Below are 22,528 nucleotides of genomic sequence, written 5' to 3'. Positions count from 1 at the left end.
GTAGGTGACATACCTACTTGTCACCTAGCAATCTGCGCAGTCTCGTAAAAACATATATATCTCTCTACTCCGATGTCTTATTGACAAATGGTTTAATGCATTAGAAAATAGACTCATAGATATTCAATTTTATGGATATAACACCCCATAACTCTAAGTATATTGGGAGAAAATTGCAGATACATTTGACCCCAAATTTCAGTAAAACTTATGAACGTAACTTGTGATGACTTCCATCGACTTTTGTTCCACAACTCGCTTGACCTCAAAATATAACACACGACTATCATACAACTAACATAAATCATAACATAACCTTCTTATCATGTTAAGAACCCTAGTCTCACCCAAAGGTACGGGTTATAACATTCCTAACTTGTCGACTTTCGACGAAACATTATTTTCTTCAATTCCTTAGCTTCTGAACCTTCCAACCCTTTTTATACTTGTTGTTCATGATCTTCAATATTTGTAACCTCCGAGGTAACATGATAAATTCTTTATATACTCCCAAATATGATTTCATTTTTTGTCTTACATTAGTTTGCTTACGACGCACTTTTACATATGAAAATATAGGGTGTAACATCATTCCCCTCTTAAGAACATTCGTCCTCGAATGTCTACTCTTAGAGACTTGGGAAACTTTTGCCAGAGTATCCTCCGTACTCTAGACTAAAACCAACCTGCACGCAGCCAGAAAACATACTATACATGCCACACATGGCCAATGTCTATAAATAGCAACACGTGGCCTCACACATCAGTCAATTATAAATACTGAAATTCAAAAATAAGATCTTACCTAATGACCTACTGGCCTGAATAGAGCTGTGCTGAAGTATCCCATCTCGAGCCATATCTTCAGTTTGAAATAGGTGGGGATATTTAGATTTCATTTCATCCTCCGCTTCCCACGTCATCTCTTCCACGTTCTTACTTCTCCATAAAACTTTCACGGAGGCAACCTCCTTATTTCGTAGTTTGGGGATTTGTCGGTCTAGGATGGCAACCAGAACTTCCTCATACGATAAGTCCTCCGTGATCTGTAAATCATCAGTGGGCACTGCTCGGGTAGGATCCCCAATGCACTTCTGTAACATAGATACATGAAAAATCTAATGGACAGACTCCAATTCCGAGGGCAAATCTAACTCATAAGCTACTCGGCCTACTCTTCGAATAATCCTATAAGGCCCAATATACCGTGGGCTAAGCTTGCCTTTCTTGTCAAACCTCATCACGCCCTTCATAGGCGACACCTTTAATAATACCCAGTCATTAATCCCCGAACTCTAAGTCGCATCGCCGCACGTCAGAATATGACTTCTAACGACTCTGAGTTGTCAACAGTCACTCCTAGATAAGCTTTACTTTCTCTACAACCTGCTGAACCAGGTCTGGCCCCTGTAACCCAAATTCTCCAACATCAAACTACCCTATAGGAGATCTGCACTTACGCCCATACAAAGCCTCGTACGAAGCCATCTGGATATTGGAGTGGTAACTGTTATTATATGCAAACTCGATAAGAGGTAGATATTCATCCCAACTTCTTTTAAAATCCAACACACATACTCGTAACATATCCTCGAGCATCTAAATTGTGTGCTCGGCTTGTCCATCAGTCTGTAGATTAAAAGTTGTGCTGAGATTCACCTGAGTCCCTAGACCTCTCTGAAATGACCTCCAGAAATGTGCTATAAACTGGGCCTCATAGTCCGATATAATAGACACTAGTACTCCGTGTAGCCACACTATCTCCTTAATATATAACTTCGCATAATCTTCGGCTGTATATGTAGATCTGACTGGTAGGAAATGGGTTGATTTTGTGAGCCTATCGACTATCACCATAAAGAATTGAACTTACGATGAGAACAAGGCAAACCCGTGACAAAGTCCATGTTTATCGCCTCCCATTTCCACGTCGGGATCTCTATAGTCTGAATTAGCCCTCCGGGCTTCTGGTGCTCTACCTTCACCTGCTGGCAACTAGGACACTGGGAGACAAACGCAGCAATGTTCTTCTTCATATCGTTCCACTAGTACACATCCTTAATATCATGATACATCTTCGTCGACCCAGGATGAATGGAGTACCACGAATAATGTGCCTCTGACATAATCCTATCTCGTAGCCCTGTTACATCTGGGACACACAAACGACCCATGTATCCAAGAACCCCATCTTCCTTGAGATCTAATAACAACTTCTTCTGCTGCGGAACTCGCTCTCTCAACTCGACCAACTCTGGGTCTTCGTATTGCCTTTCCTTGACTTCAGCTATGAGAAATGATTTTGCAGTGTTTTGGAGTACAACTCCACCATCGTCATAATCTACTAACCGAACCCCCAAACAATCCAATTAATGAAGCTCTCTAGCTAATTCTATTTTCTCAGCCTCTACATATGCTAAGCTACCCATAGATCGGCGACTTAAGGCATTTACTACAACATTAGCTTTCCCTGGAAGGTAGAGAATGTTAACGTCATAATCTTTCAATAACTCTAGACATCGCCTCTGTCGCAAATTCAACTCTTTTTGCTTGAAGATATATTGCATGGTTTTATTATCTGTAAATACATCAACATGAACAACATATAAATAATTCTGCCATATCTTAAGTGCATGGACAGCCGCAGCTAACTCGAGGTCGTGGGTCGGATAATTCCTCCCGTGCTTCCTCAACTGCCTTGAAGCATACGCAATTACCTTCCCATGTTGCATCAAGACACATCCTAACCCGACACCTGAGGCATCACAATACAAGGCACAACCCTCTGGACCCTCTAGAAGTGTTAGAACTGGCACTGAGGTCAACCTGTTCTTAAGCTCTTGGAAACTCCGCTCGCAAGCCTCCGTCTACTGAAACTTAGTTGATTTTTATGTCAACTTTGTCAATGGTGCCGAAAGGGAAGAAATGCCCTCTACGAACCTCCGATAGTATCCTGCTAAGCCTAGAAAGCTACGAACCTCTGTCAGAGTGGTAGGTCTAGGCCAAGATTTCACGGCCTCAATCTTCTGAGTGTCTACCTTTATCCCTTCATCTGATACAATATGCCCCAAGAATGCTACAGACTTCAACCAGAACTCACATTTAGAAAACTTAGCATACAACTTACGATCACGGAGGGTTTGGAGTACCGCTCGCAGGTGGTCCACATGCTCATCCTCTGAACGGGAATAAACCAGAATATCATCAATAAATACTATCACGAACAGATCTAAAAATGGCCGGAATAGGCTATTCATCAAGTCCATAAATACAGCGGGTGCATTAGTCAACCCGAAGGACATGACAAGGAACTCGAAGTGGCCATATCGGGTCCTGAAGGCTGTCTTCAGAATATCTTTTTCCCGAACTCTGACCTGGTGGTACCCCGACCTCAAATCTATCTTTGAAAAGCATCTAGCCCCCTGCAACTGATCAAACAAGTCATCGATCCTTGGAAGTGGATACTTATTCTTAATAGTTACCTTGTTCAGCTGCCTATAATCGATACACATCCTCAGCGAGTCATCTTTCTTCCGAACAAACAGTACTGGTGCACCCCAATGTGAGGTACTGGCCCTGATGAAACCTTTTTCCAGCAAATCTTTTAACTGCTCCTTCAACTCATTCAATTCAGCAGGTGCCATTCTATACGGAGGGATGGATATTGGTTGAGTTCTCGGAAGCAAATCAATGCTAAAATCAATCTCTCGCTCTGGAGGAATACCTGGAAGCTCATCTAGAAACACATCTACGTACTCTCTGACTACTGGAAAAGACTGAAGCATAGGTATCTCAGCATCTGCATCTCTAACTCCCACAATATGATAAATACACCCTTTTGCGATCATTTTCCTTGCCTTCAGATAGGAAATAATCCTACCTCTGGGTGTCGCTGTATTACCTACCCATTCAAGGACTGGCTCACCCAAAAAATGAATTATGGTGCCTTTGCTCGGCAATCAACTATGGCATAGTAAGCTGCCAACCAGTCCATGCCTATGATAGCATCAAAATCCATCATCTCTATCTCAACTAGGTCGGCTGAGGTCTGACGACTACAAACTGTCACCGTACAACCTCAGTAAACCCATCTAGCAATAATCGGTTCTCCGACCGGTGTAGATACCACAAAAGGATCACTTAGTATTTCAAGCACTATACCAAACTTCCCCGCGACAAATGGGGTAATATACGATAAAGTAGATCCTAGATTTATCAAGGCATAAGCATCGTGAGAGCAAATGGTCAATATACCTGTCACAATGTCTGGTGAAGACTCCTGGTCCTGTCGACCCGTTAAAGCATAGATTCGGTTCTGATTACCACCTGAACTGGAACCTCTACCTCTGCCTCGACCTCTACCAGCCGAAGACTGAGACTCGCGCCCTGAAGGATGCACAGACATAGATGATCCTGATGTTGAACTTGTTGGTTATGCCATACCCCCAGAATCTTTATTTGGGCAATCTCGCATCATATGCCCCGGACGCCCACATGTATAACAAGCATCGGAACCTGCTCAGCATTGGCACAAGTGTCCTCTACCACATATGTCACACCGTGGCGGAAATGACCATGTCTTCCCTGCACCTCACTGTCGCTGCAAACCCGATGTCAGTGAGCTCTCACTTGGTCCTGACTAAGTATAGAGATCATACATGTAACCCTGTAACTGAGGCGGTGGAGGCCTAGGTGGTCGTCCGAAGTACTGGGGCCTATAACTACCCTGATACTGCTCTTGAAACCTGGCAAGTCTCATCCTCTTACGCTGCCCTTGCTCAGTCCTCTATGTACCCTGATGCCGACGCCTACCCCTTTCTATATTCTTGGCAAATGCCTGAATCCAGGAGATATCCATACTATCCTGCAATGCAACAATGGCACATGCCTCGGTCAACTCTGTGTCCAACCCTGCTATAAACCTGTGGATCCTGTCCCGCATAGTAGCAACTATGGATGGAGCATATTTAGCCAATGAGTCAAAATGGAGACTATACTCTCGAACACTCATATTGCCCTGCTTGAGGGCTAGAAACTGATCGACTCGAGCCTGTCGGATCTCCCGCAGTAAGTACTACTCAAGGAAGGCATCTGAAAAATTCTCTCAAATAGCTGGAGGTGCATCACGTCCCCTGGACCTCTCCCATACCTCCTACCAAGAACGACTATATCTCGGAGTCAAAAAGCTGCCAGCTCAACTGCCTCTATCTCCGTGGCATGCATAACCTAAAAGATCCTGTGAAACTGATCTATAAAATCCTGTGGGTCCTCCCTCTGATATGTCCCCGTGAACTCTAGGGGACACAAAGCAATAAACTCTCGAACCCTTGAACTCCCAGACCCCTCAGAAGATCCTGCACTAGCTGATGCCATAGCCTGTTGTTGGGTAGCTACCAACTGTGTCAACAAATGCACCGCACTCCTCAAGTCCTGATCTGATGGAAGTGGAGGGGGAACTGGATGTGCGGTTTCCCTAGGAATCTCCGTAGTTGGTGGAGGAGCCGGTAATGGCTGAGTAGGGGTCTCGCCTTGAGCCTCAGACTGGGCCCCATCTACTGGGGGTACCCTGCTGGTCCCCTCACCTGCTGCTGTATCTCTCCTCTGGCTAGCCGTAGTCTTCCTAGTCACCGTCATCTGTGCATGCAAACACCAACACATAAGTTTAATTCAAATTTCCTATAACTCAGTTCTATAGCACGATTTAGATTTTAAAGAAGGGTAACCAACTCCTAAATGCCCTGTAGTGCCGTGCTTATATAATGTGGTGCACAACACATCTATAAACAAGACTCTACTAGACACGGCTTGTAGACTCCCTAGGATAGAACTGCTCTGATACCAAGTTTGTCACGCCCCGAACCTAGGAGCGAGACAAGCACCCGGTGCCTCACCTAACCTGGCGTACCAAATTGCGACTAAGGGACTCTGAACATACAATGTCATACTTTGGCTATGGTGCCACATTGCAAGATAATTTGCAAAATAAAATATAAAACTGAATGGAAACTAGCTCCGACTAAACATCAATATAAAGTCATAACTACTACAGCTGAGAAACCAACAAAATATACATACAAGGCCTACAAGCCCAATATATTGCACTAACTGACAGGATATGTCTACAAGCCTCTACTGATGGATGTACTATGGTCGGAACAGGGCCCCAACCTACCCATAATATATATACATATATACACAATATGTATTCAAAACCCTAGACTAGGCAACTCTGAAGGACGTGGAGCTTACCAATCAAGATGATCACGGATAGCACCTACAGAGGAGGTCTACAGGCTGTTTATTCGAACCTGCATGCATGAAATGTAGCGTCCCCAGGAATGGGATGTCAGTAGGAAATAATGTATCGAGTATGTAAGGCAATAGAATAACTAAAAGTTGAAACTAAATTGATAATATAAAAACTGAAAGTAACTGGGAGTCAAAGATGATCTGGATATATACTTACCTGCTGATACTGACTCAACTCTCTCAATATAGTAAGTAAAATAGTTGTGTGGCCCTATGAGGCTCAGAATGTGTAACTCCATAGTAGGCTCGCTTATAGGCGCTCGGCCATACTAGGCTGGCCATACTAGGCTCTGTATCTCGGCCATTCTAGGCTCGCTCATAGGCGCTCGGCCACAGTAGGCTCGGTATATAACTTACCATCTGATCAGAGGTTGCCCAATAGGGACCTGCCCATCGATCTGCTAGTTGGAGTCCCTATTCCTGAAGTGATTTTTGGCTCGATCACTCAAACATTCTCGGAGGTGTCCGTTATTGAATAACCGGGCTACTTCTTCTCTCAGTCGTCGGCAGTCTTCGGTTCTATGGCCGTGAGTTCCATGATACTTACACATTAGGTTGGGGTCCCTCTGGGTAGGATCGGATTGCAACAGTCGAGGACACTTAGTATCTTTGATGCGTCCGATGGCTGATACGATGCCAGCTTCATCGACGCTGAAGTTGTACTCCGATAACCTTGGTGCCTCCTTAGACCCGATGGGTCTGTCGAAACCATTTTTGCTCATGAGTCCCCAATTATTATGAGCTCGATCGCTTCTTCTTTCACTGCTCGCAGGGTTGAGCCCGGACCCATTACCCCTTTGATCTCCATTGTATGGTTGATACCGATCTCTATTCGATCTTGGTTCATGATCCATGGCTCTTTTGGATCTGTCACTAGTTCTGACGGGATAAACGGACACGGAAGGGGCCCCGAGCTAATCGTCTTCGACCCGAATTTTTGATTGGTACCTGTTATGGACATCGGCCCAAGTTACTGCTGGGTATTCTATCAAATTTTGTTTCAACTGATTCAAAGCCAATGAGCTTTGGGGGTTGAGTCCTTGGGTGAATGCCTGAACGGCCCAATCATCCGCGACCAGAGGCAGATCCATCCGTTCCCTTTGAAACCTCGACACGAATTCCCTGAGCATCTCGTTATCTCTTTACTTAACTTTGAAAAGGTCTGACTTTCTGGTCTCGACCTTGATGGCCCGGCGTGTGCTTTTACAAAGGCATCTACAAGCATAGCAAATGAATCAATAGAATTAGGGGGTAAGATGTGATACCTTATCATAGCTCATTTTGACAAGGTCTCTCCGAACCTTTTCAGCAGAACATATTCGATTTCGTCATCTTCCAAGTCTTTCCCCTTGATGGCACACGTGTAGGAGGTCACATGTTCATTTAGATTAATTGTTCCATTATACTTCGGAATTTCGGGCATACGAAACTTCTTTGGGATCGACTTCGGAGCTGCGCTCGGAGGGAAAGGCTTTTGGACAAATTTATTGGAATCCAGGCCCTTCAGTATCTGTGGCGCTCCTAGGATTTGATCGACCCTAGAGTTATAGGTCTCTACTTTTTTGTCATTGGCTTTGATTTTCTTTTCTTCCGATTCCACCCGTTTTGTCAGTTCCTCAAGCATCTTTATTATCTCGGGGTTGGTCCCGAGTTCTGCTTCACCCGGTCTTTCTGTGGCCGGTTCATTTATGCGAGCATTTTCCTGGGATGGTTCGGGCTCAACTCTGATGGGGGCGAGGCTTTGGTTCTGCAACTGGGCTATTGCTGCCTGTTGAGCCTGTAACATTTCGAAGATCACCCACAAGTTGATCCCATCACCTTCGCCGTCGTGTGTACTCTGGGCTATCGATCAGGTTCCCACGCGAATGCTGTTTTCGGGGTTAGTAGGCAAGTTTGCTTCGATAGCCACGTGTGAGTTATCATCGATCGGATCCGCGACTGGACTCCATTAGGGTCAACAGAGGGCACCTCGTTGCTAGGCACCACGTTGTTGTTCTCGCCATAGTGGTCGGACTCAGCATCAACGTTCAAATGGGCAGATTAGGAGTTTGACATTTTATATTTGACCTGAAATTAAAAGCTCAAAAACAAGTGTAAAATAGAGTGTGTTATGGAAATTTGTATCAACTCACCACTATTATCCTTAGCCCCACGATGTGCGTCAAACTGTTTACCCTAAAAAATGGATAACAATTAAATTTATATGTGGTTTTAAGGATATGCTGATTAATTCAATACAAATGATAAATAACGTTAGATTAAACAGATAAAGGATATAATAAATTACCAAATCAATTAAGGGGAGTGATCCCGGACTTAGTAACTTAATGTAATGCCTGCCTTCGATCCCGGGCTCACAACAATGAAAAACTGATGAACAAAAGTAAGATTTTTGAATAACAGAGAAAATAAGAATATATTGCCTTGATATGCGTGTTACAATGTGTCTAATGAATAGTTACACTCCCCTTTATATAGTAGGGGAGTTTTACCCTAAGTACAATTCCATAAAAGGTAAAAATCTCCCGTTTTGCTAATTACAGATTGTGTGCCGATACGTGTCGAGATTCACGCCGTGACATCCGGCTGGGCGCAGATATCACATCCCTTTGCTAGTCGTGCTCGATTATATGGTAATGCTCTCTGAAGTTTCGGGATTCGAATCGGGCCTGGGGGACGTGGCCCCGATTCTTCCGAGGGAAGGTGTTTTGCCCGGACCCCGACTCGAGGGGCTCCTTGCCCCGATTCCGATTCCTTACGATCATGTCTCTGCTTCGTTTTCTTCATCGAGAACCGAGGTGTCCAAATGGGCTCGATTTCACCCGTATACAAGTTGAAAGACCGAAAACCTGCGAGTAACAAACCAAATTTACTGATGCTTTTTTTTTTTGGGAGAAACAGATATTTATATTAAACTATTAAGGTGGCATTACATCACTAGTACTATTAGTAGCGACAACACTTAAGTTTCCAAACATTGTCAGTTTGTTGCATATGGAATTTGATATAAGTCTAGTAGTAGCTAGTCTATCCTTGTCTTCTTGGACCATTGTGTTGACAGGATCTGGGGGTGAGCTAGCAATAAGAGTTGGTTGTTTGGAGCCTATTTTACTCTAAACGTGTGCCACCTTGTTGCCTTCGCGAAAATTATTCCAGACCATTGGATTCCCTAATCTCTTCAATAAGCACCTATTCAAGGATAGCGTTAGTATATGCTGGATAGCTATTATGCTCAAGTAACTGGATTATCTCTGTGGAGTCAATTTCTATTTCCAGAGGAGTTAATCCTCTATCATCTGCGAGTTATCTTCATCATTTCCAAGACAACAACACTAGCCTCACGACAATTCTGGTTTTAATTTTTCCAACCCTCACATGGTGCTGCTGCTTTCACCAGATTCACCCCTAGTTGGGAAATTCAACTACGTATGATTTAAAAAAATACTGGAAGGTCAACATGTATGATTAAAAAAACATCTTTATCAATGATTGCTCCATGTAGATAGCTTTTGGTTTTTCTTTTTAACGTTTCGCCATTAGTTTTTAGATGGATATGCATTTTTCTGTTAATTAGACTAAACTATTGTTTGAACATATATTTAGTTGAAACTTCAAAAAAAAAATTAAATATGTTAGAAAAATAATTTTTGAAAGTTAAAATTGTGTTTGGATATGTATTTCATTTGAAAAATACATAAAATTTTGTGAGTGGAAGAAATGTTTTTTACCCCAAAACTATCCTAAACTAGTTTTTGGCAACTTGAAAAAAAATTAAAATATTTTTAGAAACTGATCATGTTCCATAAATAAACAATATTTTTAATTTTTTTATTCTTTTTGAAAAAATATACCCAAAATATATGGTCAAACGGGTGCTAAATGTACTTAAATTTTGCAAATTTAAAGGATAAAGTTAATTTTGGCCAAAAAATTAGGAGTAGTAGTGTAAGCTTCTGTTTGGACATAAATTTTAGCTCGTTTTTTCAAAAAATAAATTAAAAATATTGTTTGTTTATTGAATTTGATTATTTTTTGAAAAATTTTCAAGTTCCAAAATTTGTTTGAGATAATTTTTGGGTAAAAGTTTTCTTCTACTTATAAAATTTTAATTAAATTTCAGCTTTTCAAATACAATTTTATTTTTTAACGTAACCATAAAAATTCTTATTCAAGTTTGAAGCAAATTTATGTGCAAAAGGTTATTTAGGCACACAAGTCAGCTGCACCCTGCATCTCACGTCTAATATCTCGCGGGTGAGCACTGAGCCACCATTACTGCACCAAAGTAACCGAAAAGTTTGGAGAGCGAGCCAGTGAGTTGAGTGTCAAAGATGAAGTCTCTTCTAGTAGCTCCACCTCTACGCACCTGCTCCTCCCTTTCCCCATTTTCACGCTTTCTTTATTCTGGTTCTAGTACAAGTAATAATCACAACGATTACAAAAATAATGGTACCCATAATTACCTTTCTCCTTCCCTTCGTTTTCCATCTAAGCCCTTTTTCTCACTAACCTCAACTGTTCCTCTTCTTCCTTTTCTTGCCATGTCTTCTTCCACCCAAACCCCTTCTCAGGTACTTCTTTTTTTATCTCTCTTCTCTGGGTTTTTGTCAAGATTTAATTTTTTTTAAAAATCAATTTTCAGTTTTTATAAAGATTTTGTTGATTAATTTTATTGACTTTGAAGACTATTTTGAATTTATTTGTTTTGTTCAGAGTATGTCATCTGGTGGTGATGAAGTTAATATTTTTCAGTTGATTCAAGCTCATCAGGTATCAAGATTTATCTTTTAATAGGTTTTATGTTTAGGCATAGAGGAATCAAGGGGTTAATTGGGAATTTTTATATATGTTGCAGGAAAAGGCTGCTAGGCTATCTCCTATTGAAGAAGTTAGAACAGTTCTTGATTACAGCCTCCGCGGTGTGCTTTCTACTTTCTCTCAGGTTCACTTTCTTTGTCACATCATTCTTGGTTTTAGATTAACATGGGAAAAGTGCAATCTTTTTTCTTCTGTTATTGGTGAATGATGGTTTTATTTAACATTGGTTTTATCAATGCCTGAAGATCGACTTCATATCTCTCTTCTCTTAGTGTAAATACCATTTCTGGAATATCCTTTAACGAAATTTTCAATCGTAAAATGATAAGCAACTAATATTATGTATGTACAACGAAAAAGAGAACATAGTACAATCACAACATACGTATTAGGTACATCTTAGGTATGCTTATTGTGTCCCATAATTCTCATTTGTGATTCTGAGTGTCAAATTATCTTGAATAAGAGTGTCATGTTTCAGCCAGATTGTTTCATTTAACGGATGAAATCTTAGCTCTATTGAGTGCATAATCCGATACTTTGAAGGGAAAAGTTGTTTTTAGTTATTACTAGTCTTTCGGTACGCGCGTTACGTGTGTACCCAATCTCTATGAGTATAAATTGCTTAAATAAGAAACTGAGTATTTTAGAATGTTTCATTTCTATTGCGAATTTAAACATTTGGAATAAAAAAATTGAAAACGTCGAGAAGAGATCTTTATTATGTCACCAAGGTGACTTAGATGAAATAATAACTCTTAACTTTTAATAAAACACATATATTCTTAAATTGTTAATTGTAGAGTTAAAGTTATTTTTCACAAACATTTGGCAAAAACAATAAGTATAAATTTCTTACTTAACTTTTGTGTTGCAATTTCAAAATGTTTCAAAATATATATGTAATAAGGATTTGCTAATTATTTGCACATTATGGTTTCCTAAATATATAAAAGATGAATATTTCTTATTAAGAAGTAAATATAAATAACAGATCGTTTGAGAATAATTTGGTAATTACAATGTTTTCAAAATAAATTTAAATTTATTTAAGAATTTAAAATAAATACTATTCAATCCATTCCAATGCAAATTAAATTCGCCTTTCAAAAGGTTTATAGCGTTGATGTGGATAAAATCTTTTAATAATTTTCACATACATCTCCAGTATGTATGAAAGTTAATTTTTTTGGGGGGTTAAATATCTAGAACAACAAATCCTCATTTTGTTCCCAATAAATAAGTTTTGGCTTTGTCCATATTTTTGTGGAGAAGGAGATTGTAGAAGAAGAAATAATATGCACATAGTTGTAGACATAAATTGAGAGAGGAACATTAAAGATTGAAAAACGCACCAATAGTAGTCTAAAATTTGTTGTGTCTTGGTATTTGTCTCAAATTCAATTAGAACACCTTATTTTGAATAGTAAAAAAATTTCGGTTTTGAAGTCCCAAGTCATAGGACCTAATCTATACATAGTTTAAATAAGGAAAATTTAATAATTAAAACTTTAGTTGATCAGTGAACAGAAAAAGATATAAGGAAGCTAGGAAGGAGGCTAAATTAGTGGTCACGGAGGCTAAGACTGCTGCGTTTGGTCGGCAGCATGAGGAACTGTGGGGCAAAGGTGGGGACAAGAAGTTATTTCGGCTGGCCAAAGCGAGAGAGAGGAATGCTCGTGACCTGGATCAAGTGAGGTGCATCAAAGACGAAGAAGGTGAGTATTGATGGAAGAAGCCCAGATTAAGCAAAGATGGCAGTCGTTCTTTCATAAACTTCTAAACGAAGAGGGAGACAGAAACATCGTGCTAGGGGAATTGGGGCACTCCGAGAGTCTCCAAGACTTTAGGTATTGTTAGGCGTATTAAGGTTGAGGAGGTCATGGGAGTGATGGAAAGATGAGTCGAGGCAAAGCGACCGGACCAGACGAGATTCCAGTAGAATTTTGGAGGTATGTGGGTAGAGCAGGCTTGGAGTGGCTGACTGGGCTGTTTAATGTTATTTTTAGGACGAAGAGGATGCCAGATGAGTGGAGATGGAGTACGATGATTCCGCTGTACAAGAACAAAGGTGATATCCATAATTGTAACAACTATAGGGGTATCAACTTACTAAGTCATACGATGAAAGTTTGGGAGAGGGTCGTGGAAGGGATGGTAAGGAGGGCGGTGTCTATATCAGAAAACCAGTTCGGGTTCATGTCTGGTTGTTCTGCTATAGAAGCTATCCACCTTATCAGGAGGTTGGTGGAACAGTACAGGGATTGGAAGAGGGAGTTGCACATCGTGTTTATTGACCTAGAGAAGACGTATGACAAGGTCCCTAAGGACGTTCTTTGGAGATGCTTAGAGGTGAAAGGTGTGTCGGTAGCTTATATTAGGGCGATAAAGGATATGTATGATGGAGCTAAGACTTAGGTTAAGACTGTGGGAGGTGACTCAGAGCTTTTTCCGGTGGTTATGGGGTTACACCAAAGATCTGCGCTCAACCCGTTCTTATTTGCCCTGGCAATAGACGCACTTACACATCATATTCAGTGTGATCAAACAACCTGGAAAAGTCTCCGTCCTTTAAGCTTCTCTTTGGCATTGCTAGGATTACTGGTTTTCCCACAGAGGAGAGAACGAATCAACATCAACTTGCTGGCTGTGGTCTTGGCAACATTTCGGGGAAATCTCCAAGTCACCTTGGTGCCTATGATATTTGCGGAAACACTTCGAGCATTGTCTGCATGTTCCAGAGGGTACGACTTCTTCAAGGGAAGGTGCAATGGTGTATGTTGTTCGCTGATGATATAGTTCTGATTGATGAGACACGAGGCGGTGTTAATGAGAGACTGGAGGTACGGAGGCAGGCCATGGAGTCTAAAGGTTTCAAGTTGAGTAGGACTAAGACTGAATATCTGGAGTGTAAGTTCATCGACGTGACGGGGAAGTGTTCGTGGAAGTGAAGCTTGACTCACAAGTCATCCCCAAGAGAGAAAGTTTCAAGTATCTAGGGTCAATTATCCATGGAGATGGGAGATCGATGAGGATGTCATGTATCGTATTGGGGTGGGGTGGATGAAATGGAAGTTAGCATCTGGAGTCCTGTGTGATAAGAATGTGCCACTGAAACTTAAAGGTAAGTTCTATAGAGCGGTGGTTAGACCGGCCATGTTGTATGGAGATGAGTGTTGGCCAGTCAAGAATTAACATATCCAGAAGATGAAAGTAGCAGTAATGAGGATGTTGAGATGGATGTGCGGGCACACTAGGTTGGATAAGATTAGGAATGAAGATATTCGGGAGAGGGTGGGCGTGGCTCCCATGGACGACAAGATGCGGGAAACGAGCCTTAGATGGTTCGGGCACGTGCGGAGAAGCCTAGATGTCCCGTTTAGGAGGTGTGAGCGGTTGGGCTTTGGCAGATACGAGAAGAGGTAGAGGGCAGCCTAAGAAGTATTGGGGCGAGGTTATCAGACAGGACATGGCTCGACTTCAGATTTCCGAGGACATGGCTCTTGATAGGAAGGTGTGAAGATCGAACATTAGGGTTGTGGGTTAGGGGGTAGTCGAGCGTCTTTCCTCTTTGTACCGATTAGTCTGATAGTGTTTTGTCTAGGACTGCTAGTTGTTTATGCTGTGTTCACACTTTTCTTTTTCTTTTTGCATAGCATTGTGTTATTTCCCTTCCATTTATTTGTTGTCGCTTACAATGCTGATATTATTTTTCTGGTTTTTGTTGTTGTTACAGATCTATTGTTTCTGAGCCGAGGGTCTCTCGGAAACAGCCTCTCTATCCCTCCGGGGTAGGGTAAGGTCTGCGTACACTCTACCCTCCACAGACCCCACTAGTGCGATTCTACTGGGTTGTTGTTGTAGTCGACCTCAAAATCATAAATATTAGAAAAATAATTAAATGACTATTTTGTCTAGTGTGAAATTAATTTTTAAAGGGTAAAAAAAGCTAACAACATTTTGCTGAGGGGTTTCGTGCTTTTAATACAATACAGATTTGTACTTAGGGGCTGGGACAAAAATTGCACATATACCCTCATGTCAATCACATGTAGTACTATGTCACAGATTATGGTTGATCTTAGAATCTGTGCTGTCCTCTAGATATGGTAATACATTTGATGATGCCAAATACATGATTAGAACATAAGGAAGAGTCTGTTTTCCTTTATTTAAAACTTATATTAAGACTCAGATTCTCAAACTATCACCCACAAGTAGGGGTCCATACACCATTGGAAATCACTTCATATCAAAGACAAGGAGTCCATTTCCCAGAAGATCATTGAACTCATGGAAATTGTTTATGAAAATCACTTTACTTTGTTTTGTAACCGGAAAGTCATCATACTTTGCACATTGTAACTCAAAAGTCACTCAACACATTTAGGCCATATTAAATATTATTTTCCACCGAGTTTCGAAGGCTGCGGTTGGTCCAAAGGATCGGCCCCAGACGGATTTCTCGGTCATCAAAAAACAAAAAAATTATTTTTCATATTTTTTTTAACTCAATCATTTAAACAATAAAAAAACACTCATTTAAACCGTGACTCAACCCGCTCTTTGACCCCCGACCTACTTTCTCTTATTTTTGTTACAAAAAACGTAAATATTACTTTGCTGTTAATTATCTTGGTTTTCAACATACTGGTTTAAGCAAAGTATTAAATCAGTTCGACTAGAAATGGTCGTCCAGTAACATTATCTTTACTATAAGCAATGCGCGTTCTTGTTCTAAAACATCGAGGATATTGTCTTTTAATTTACTCTTATATTAATATTTCTCAGTCAAAATTTCAAGCATAAATACTTTTTTCATTTTTCCTTCCTCCTTTATATTTTCTTCCACTTCAACGCTGCTAATTTTCTTGTTTCACTTTCAAATTTAATTCCTCTAGTTTGTTAAGATTAATTCCTTATTCTCTATTTAATATTTTGCTTAAACCAATGTATACATACAGTATAACTATATTGAGAACCAATATAATACACTGCAACAAAGTAATATTTACGTTTTTTATAACAAAATAAGAGAAAATGGGTCGGGTCATGGAACGGTCGGGTCATGATTTAAATGAATTTTTTGATTATTTAAATGGTTGGGCTGAATGAAAAGAAAAAAGGAAGAAAATATATAATTTAAATAAGTAATAAAAATGGTTTGCATGAAGAGAGGAAGTATCAAGATGAGAAAATAAAATAAATTAAGAAAGGAGCGGAGAAAAGAAATAAATGAAAGAAAAAAGAATGAGGGAGCAAGTAGGGACAAAGATAAATATAATATGGTTATTTTATGACTTGGGTGCCACTTCTTAAATATATCAACATTTTTGTGTGAAATGCCAATACACATGAAAATTTATCCGAGTGTCCTGGTGCCGTGCCACCCCAATGCCCTACATAGATCCATCCCCGTGTTCAGTGCCCCATCTTGGGCCTATTCCATCATCTTTCTTTCTATCAAACTGTGCAAGTGCATGAAATGAAACAGAAGAACATATTGGGTCATTATCCGAATGTTTCTTTTTTGATTAGTGATCTGAATGTTATGTACTTGTTGCTCCATAATTTCACAGTTGACAGTCATTTCAGAAAAAGTTTCAAAGTTAACAATGGAATCTTTATAAGACGCCCTTATTCCGACAATGCCTTCTATCATGTGCAGAAGTATGAAGGCTATCCTTCAGGTTCCATGGTTGATTTTGCATGTGATGCTGATGGATCTCCAATATTAGCAGTTAGCGACTTGGCAGTTCACACCAAGGTTCATTTTATCATCTCTGGTGGTTAGAAGTGCTTAAATTTCTGCAGCTACCGAAGTGGAATGATAGAAACTTTATTCTACAAATGTCTGATCTCCTTATATTTTGGTTTGTTTATTAAGTTTGGATTTCAATTCTACGCCTATTCAAGATATTTGAATTTGTAAAAAGAAACAAAAATGCTGATATCAATATTCTATTTTCTATGTCATATATCACTGATTATCCTGAAAATGTTGAGACTCTATGTGCTATTCTTCCTGTATTTATATATTTTTACGCTTTTCCATTCTCCTTTTCAGAACTGTGGTTTTGATTTGAACCTCGGTGATTAGTGCAGGACCTATTAGCTAATTCCAAATGCTCATTGCTTGTTGCAAGGGATCCTGAAGATAGGACTGACTTAGTAATAACAGTGCATGGTGATGCTGTTCCTGTAAGCTGTTAGTTCGAGAGAAATTTCTTTCTATGAGCTCTTTCTTCATATGCCAAGAAATTCATGTCAATTTATTCTTTTGATGGATATCATAGGTACCAAAAACAGAGAAAGAAGGTATTCGAGCTGCATATTTGGCTAGGCATCCCGAGGCATTTTGGGTAACTTTAGTCACCTCTTTCTAGAATGTGGCGTTGCGCATTTCACATAGATGTCCCTTTTTCTGTCCATCTCGTGTAATTAGCTGAACCTTTGTGAAGGTTGACTTCGGTGACTTCCAATTCATGCGCATTGAACCCAGAATTGTACGTTACGTATCAGGAGTTGCAACCGCTATATTGGGATCTGGAGGTTTGTGTTGACTACTGATGTCGCCTCCTTTTTGTTACTACTGTCTCTCCCTTATTCCACATAGCATTCTGCCGTTCTCCCCCTAGCCCCACAATTGATATTTGATTTGGGGCCTCTTATTACATCCCTTCGACCATATGGGCTGAAGAAGAGCTGGTAAAACATACATCTGATTTGCTAATGCTAATTTGTCAAATCCCATTAGATTTCCATGTTCCCCTGCGCAGTATTCGAGGAAATGCAAGACAGTGACAAAATTGTGAACTACTAATATTTGGCATTTCTTTTTGTTGCTTTGGGGTGCAATATTTATTTTTCCTTCTTGCACTAATTGTCTCTCTTGAATGCTCTCAGAATTTAGCAAAGAGGAGTTTAGAACAGCAAAAATAGATCCAATATACCAATTCTCAAAGCCAATCACGGTATAGAAATGCTAATGTTCATTGCCTACTTTATGTGCTTTCTTCTTTATAAATGGTAATTTCTTTTCATTCCTTTAATTTTCTTGTCAGTCACATATGAATAAAGATCATGCTGAGGATACCAAGCTAATTGTGCGGCACTCAACATCGGTTCCGGTAATATTTGGAACTTTTCTATATTTATTCTCCAATGATGCTCAACTACGAGAGACCTGGGAATCTTTTTTATACCAGGAACTTATGATGAAATCCACACAAAAAAAAAAGTTAATTAAATACAGAGCCAACACCACAAGATTGGATTTTTCACTTGGAAATGCAAAGATGCATTATTTCACTTATCACTGGACAGCCTGGGAGAATTTTTAATACCAAAATGCTTATGGATTCCAAACTAAGTTTGCCTAATTAACAAATGACTAGAGCGAACACCCAAAAGATCGCGTTTTTTAAATGGATTGGAAATGCAGGAATGCATTATTCCACAAAGGCTCTGATAACTTGATTGTCTTCCATCTGATTAACATAACGTTTAGCTTGCCCCAAAAATGAGGTATGCCCATGTATCGAAATTTTAGGTGCTGTAGGGCCTTTGAGGATTTGGTGCCTGGAAGTGATGCATGGTTTTTGTTGCACTTGCAGACCATTGAAATTTCACATTACTGTCAATTAGTTACGATTAATTTAGTTTTACTGGACATAAGTTGTAAGGCGTTCACTCCTAAAATAAGAACTTTTGAGTTTGTTGTTCAGGTGGACTTTGCGTACATGTTGGATGTAGACAGTCTTGGTATTAATGTCAAGGTGAGGCTTCTATTACCATCTCCAATGTTATTTATGTTGGGTCTGTTTTAACTTTTTCTATAAATATTTTGTTCCCTTTTATTTAAGTAGTGGAGAAGCCTGCGCTTATGAGATTCTACGACTGTGTCTGTTTCAAAATATGTAAATTGCATCTCAAATCCTTTTTTTAGGAAAATTGGCTGTTAAATATCAAGAAATGCCTATCTGAGGAAGTGCAGATGACTCTTTTCTTTTGCTAATACAAGTGGTTTTTGCTGTTCAAGTATGAGCCTGAAATGTATAGTTATACTTTGATTTTTAATTTCAGGCTGGCTACCAAAAGAACACTTTCAAGCTTCGAGTTCCATTTCCCAGACGTGCTGTAGACAGAAAGTAAGTCCAGAAAGTTCTATCACAAAATTTTTGTAATGAGTCTGTGAGTGTATAATTCACATAGATCGCCTTTTCTGCTTCCTTTTCTCTTCCCCTTATCTGATGCAATATGTCTAATTTATTAAATTTTATTTGTTGCTCTTGTTTTCTTTGGATTGGGTTCTAATGTTTTAACTAGTGTGTTCTTGATAGTACTTTGAGTAGACACATGTAGGATCGTGTCCTAGTCTCCAGAAGGTTGGAACCACTTTGAGCTTGTTCACAAGACATGCTATTTCACTCTTGAAGAATGTCAAGTTATTAAAAAAAAAAGTATTTGTCCATGATTTTGTGACCCACTACGGTGATATTTCTAATAAAACCCCTGGTAATGAGAGCGTTAAAACCGTCCTGGTGGATGTGAAATAAACCTTTCACATTAGGAGCACAAAGAAGTAATGATCTATTATCCAGGCATGGTAGTCTCCTCTTCCTGTAGATAATTCTTTTGATTGATTGTATGGATTCTTTTAGCTACAACCAGTGTTGTCAAAGGCGAAAAGCTCGAAAAAGTGCTCTAGGTCTATTTGGGCTTTAAGCGCAAAGCGCACTTAAAGTGTGAGCTTTAGTTAAAAAAGGCGCAATGAAGGAAATAAATAAAAATCTATATGTATTTCAAGAACAAAGTAACAAATTCATTTATAATGTTTCCCTTAGCAGCTAATACACTTATTTCTGATTATAGTTGTTTTTTAGTGCTGCTTGATTCAAGAGAGAACTCATGGGCAATGAGGCGCACGCTTTAGTGCCTTGCCTTACACTGAAGCGCAACTAAAGCGAGGCGAAGCGCCCTCCTTGAGCTTTTCTGAGTTTCAGGGCTTAAGCGCACCTTAAATGAGCCTTTGACAACATTGGCTACAACATTGTTTATATTTAGTTCTGCGGCATTGGGTTGTCAGCTTGATAGCTTTTTGGATAGTTTATTTATCCTTAAGATAAACTCCATTCCAATAAACCAGACTTAATCGACATGCCCTATTATCAAGAGTAAGGTATTTGAATAGGAAAATTTTAAATATGAAAGGTAGAACAATTAGTTGGTAAGATGTCAATGAAGTTTGAATATAATTGTATTAGTTTATAGTATTAGTTTTAGTTGTTGGATAAAAAAGAAAGGTCACTTTTTACTGGGATGGAAACTAATGTCCAAAATAATCTTCAGTATCGGAAAGAGAAATAATGTTTAATGAAGAATCTCAGTATTGGAAAGAGAAATAATGTTTAATGATCACGAATTAGTAATTACGCTAGTGTTAAACAAACTACGAATTTATGTTCTCAAGGTTAGGCAGACCAATTCTAATTGCATAAATGAGCATAGGCGGAAGTTTGTTTGGGAAATTTTCTCAAGTTTCTCCTCTCTCTCTCGTTGCTTTTGTTATAGACTCTGTTTTCTTAAATTGAGGTCCTAAAAAAAGCGTAATTTTGTCTGCTATATTATTTTTGACATGTCTACCATGTTTCCAAAGTAAATCTTCCCTATATCAAATTTGCAGGGATGTGAAGACACTTATTGTTGAAATGCTTCAGGCTGCCAGGAGTTAGGCTCACTGATTTGCCTTTATAATTTCCCATTCCAGCTTCATGTTTGTGTTGAAAACTCTATATCATGTATATATTATATACAAAGAGTTTTGTGGAATGCTTGTTTTAGAATGAGGTTCTAAGATTCATAAGTTTCTCAAATTTCTCCCTGATATACATAATACATATCATAACCTCTGAGTTGAACGTGCTTTATACACTACGGAAAGGTGACAATTTCTTAAGAAGGAACTGGCTACTGTCACTGGCACAAATAGCAGAAGATTTAGCTCTTTGCTGTTTGAATTGAGGATAGTTTGCTTTTTGAATTGAGAAAAGCTAACTAGTACTTATGTATAGTTAGGCATTTGGTCATGATATGATTTATGTTGACCGACTTTTCATGAAAATGTAATTTTCCAGAAAATATTTTATAAGAAAAACACTTCCCACTAAAAAGAGAAATAGCTTCCCTCACTTTTATGGGAGAAAGTCAGGAAATTGAGAGATAAATGTCGAGTACGTGCTCTTTGCTGTTTGAACTTTGAACAGGCATTTGCTATCCGCACTTGTATATGAATAAGGTAATGGTCAAAAAGAAAAATTATTCCATGTGAAAAAAGGTTACTGTAGATGTTGTTCTTCTACGTTAAAAAAACGTAAAAATCTGAAGCCATGTTCGCGAACGAGATAATACTATTTTTGCTAGCATGATCTAATCTAACCTTTTTAAACTTTTACCTTGTTTTGATACTTTAAGTTCAATTGGTAACATTGTGTTCAAACAGATTCCTACACTTATTGGCATTAGGTCATGTTTGGGGCGTATAATGCACTGGCATATACGCCCTATGTGTCCTATGCTGTTGTAATACTCTCCACTCCTCGTTTTGCCTATCTTCTTCAACTTGTCTTCCATTTTTTCTCATCTTTAGCTTCCTATTTTAGATTAGCTATGTCGCTAGCGTCACAAAATTCACACGGTTCTATAGAACACGATCTTTGCGATTGTGAAGAGTACCATAAGTTGAAGACTTCAACGGTTGATAAAAATTTTGGGGTTGTAAACTTCCAAAAGTAAGTACATTTTCTGTAGTAATATATACCTATGATACGTGTTATTGACTAGTCAATGATAATTACATTTTATATGTTGTAGGATAATGGGGCTTGCGATTATTTTTAGGTGGAACGATGAGCCGGCTACTAATTAGCCGAACACCACAGTGTTGTCGCTACAGTTTAACCTCAAAGAAGCCAAAGATTTTCTGAAAACACTATTGAAAGAGTTGGAATAATATAGAGAACACTATGAGAGATATCATCTGAAAGAACTATTTAATGAAGATGAAAAGTAAGGTAATCGTCTAAAGCTGATATGTGATTTACTAATGATTTTTGTTATTTAGAAATACTGCATTGTTGAATAGATCTATCCGTGATATGTTATGTATTATGCATCATCACCCATTATTAGTTATCGATTATATATTATATGTTGTGAATAGGCTTTATTTTATAAATAAATATGACGTGTTATGCGAATATATGGTACACATTAATTTTGATAATTTTATTAGCTTTCATATTAAATTAAAACATCATACACTACAAAATCATAGAAATTCCACTAATTAATAGGATAGGAGCAACAACAACCCAGTATAAGAGGCGCGGTTTCTGATAGA

The 22,528-nt window shown here is 39.1% G+C and overlaps 1 protein-coding gene across 1 annotated transcript; it reads left to right on the top strand.

Moving 5' to 3' along the window:
- Nucleotides 1-10,524: 10,524 nt before the first annotated feature.
- Nucleotides 10,525-21,002, top strand: LOC107819638 (non-canonical heme oxygenase HOZ, chloroplastic). Its single transcript, XM_016645767.2, has 12 exons — nucleotides 10,525-10,880; nucleotides 11,023-11,079; nucleotides 11,165-11,251; nucleotides 16,796-16,894; nucleotides 17,233-17,328; nucleotides 17,424-17,489; nucleotides 17,589-17,679; nucleotides 18,034-18,101; nucleotides 18,192-18,257; nucleotides 18,855-18,905; nucleotides 19,213-19,277; nucleotides 20,813-21,002. The coding sequence occupies exons 1-12, from the start codon at nucleotides 10,641-10,643 to the stop codon at nucleotides 20,859-20,861; spliced, it is 1,035 nt and encodes a 344-aa protein (XP_016501253.2). The 5' UTR covers nucleotides 10,525-10,640; the 3' UTR covers nucleotides 20,862-21,002.
- The last annotated feature ends 1,526 nt before the right edge of the window (nucleotides 21,003-22,528 follow it).

Source organism: Nicotiana tabacum, chromosome 4 (assembly GCF_000715075.1).
Source record: "Nicotiana tabacum cultivar K326 chromosome 4, ASM71507v2, whole genome shotgun sequence".
Taxonomy (NCBI): domain Eukaryota; kingdom Viridiplantae; phylum Streptophyta; class Magnoliopsida; order Solanales; family Solanaceae; genus Nicotiana; species Nicotiana tabacum.
Note: the sequence above shows the minus strand (reverse complement) of the source record. Positions and strands in the feature narration are given on the sequence as shown.

Coding starts and splice junctions, on each gene's coding strand:
- LOC107819638 (XM_016645767.2), top strand. CDS start 10,641: ATGAAGTCTCTTCTAGTAGCTCCACCTCTACGCACCTGCTCCTCCCTT. Junction 17,490..17,588: donor GGCATCCCGAGGCATTTTGG/GTAACTTTAGTC, acceptor ACCTTTGTGAAG/GTTGACTTCGGTGACTTCCA. Junction 17,680..18,033: donor CGCTATATTGGGATCTGGAG/GTTTGTGTTGAC, acceptor GAATGCTCTCAG/AATTTAGCAAAGAGGAGTTT.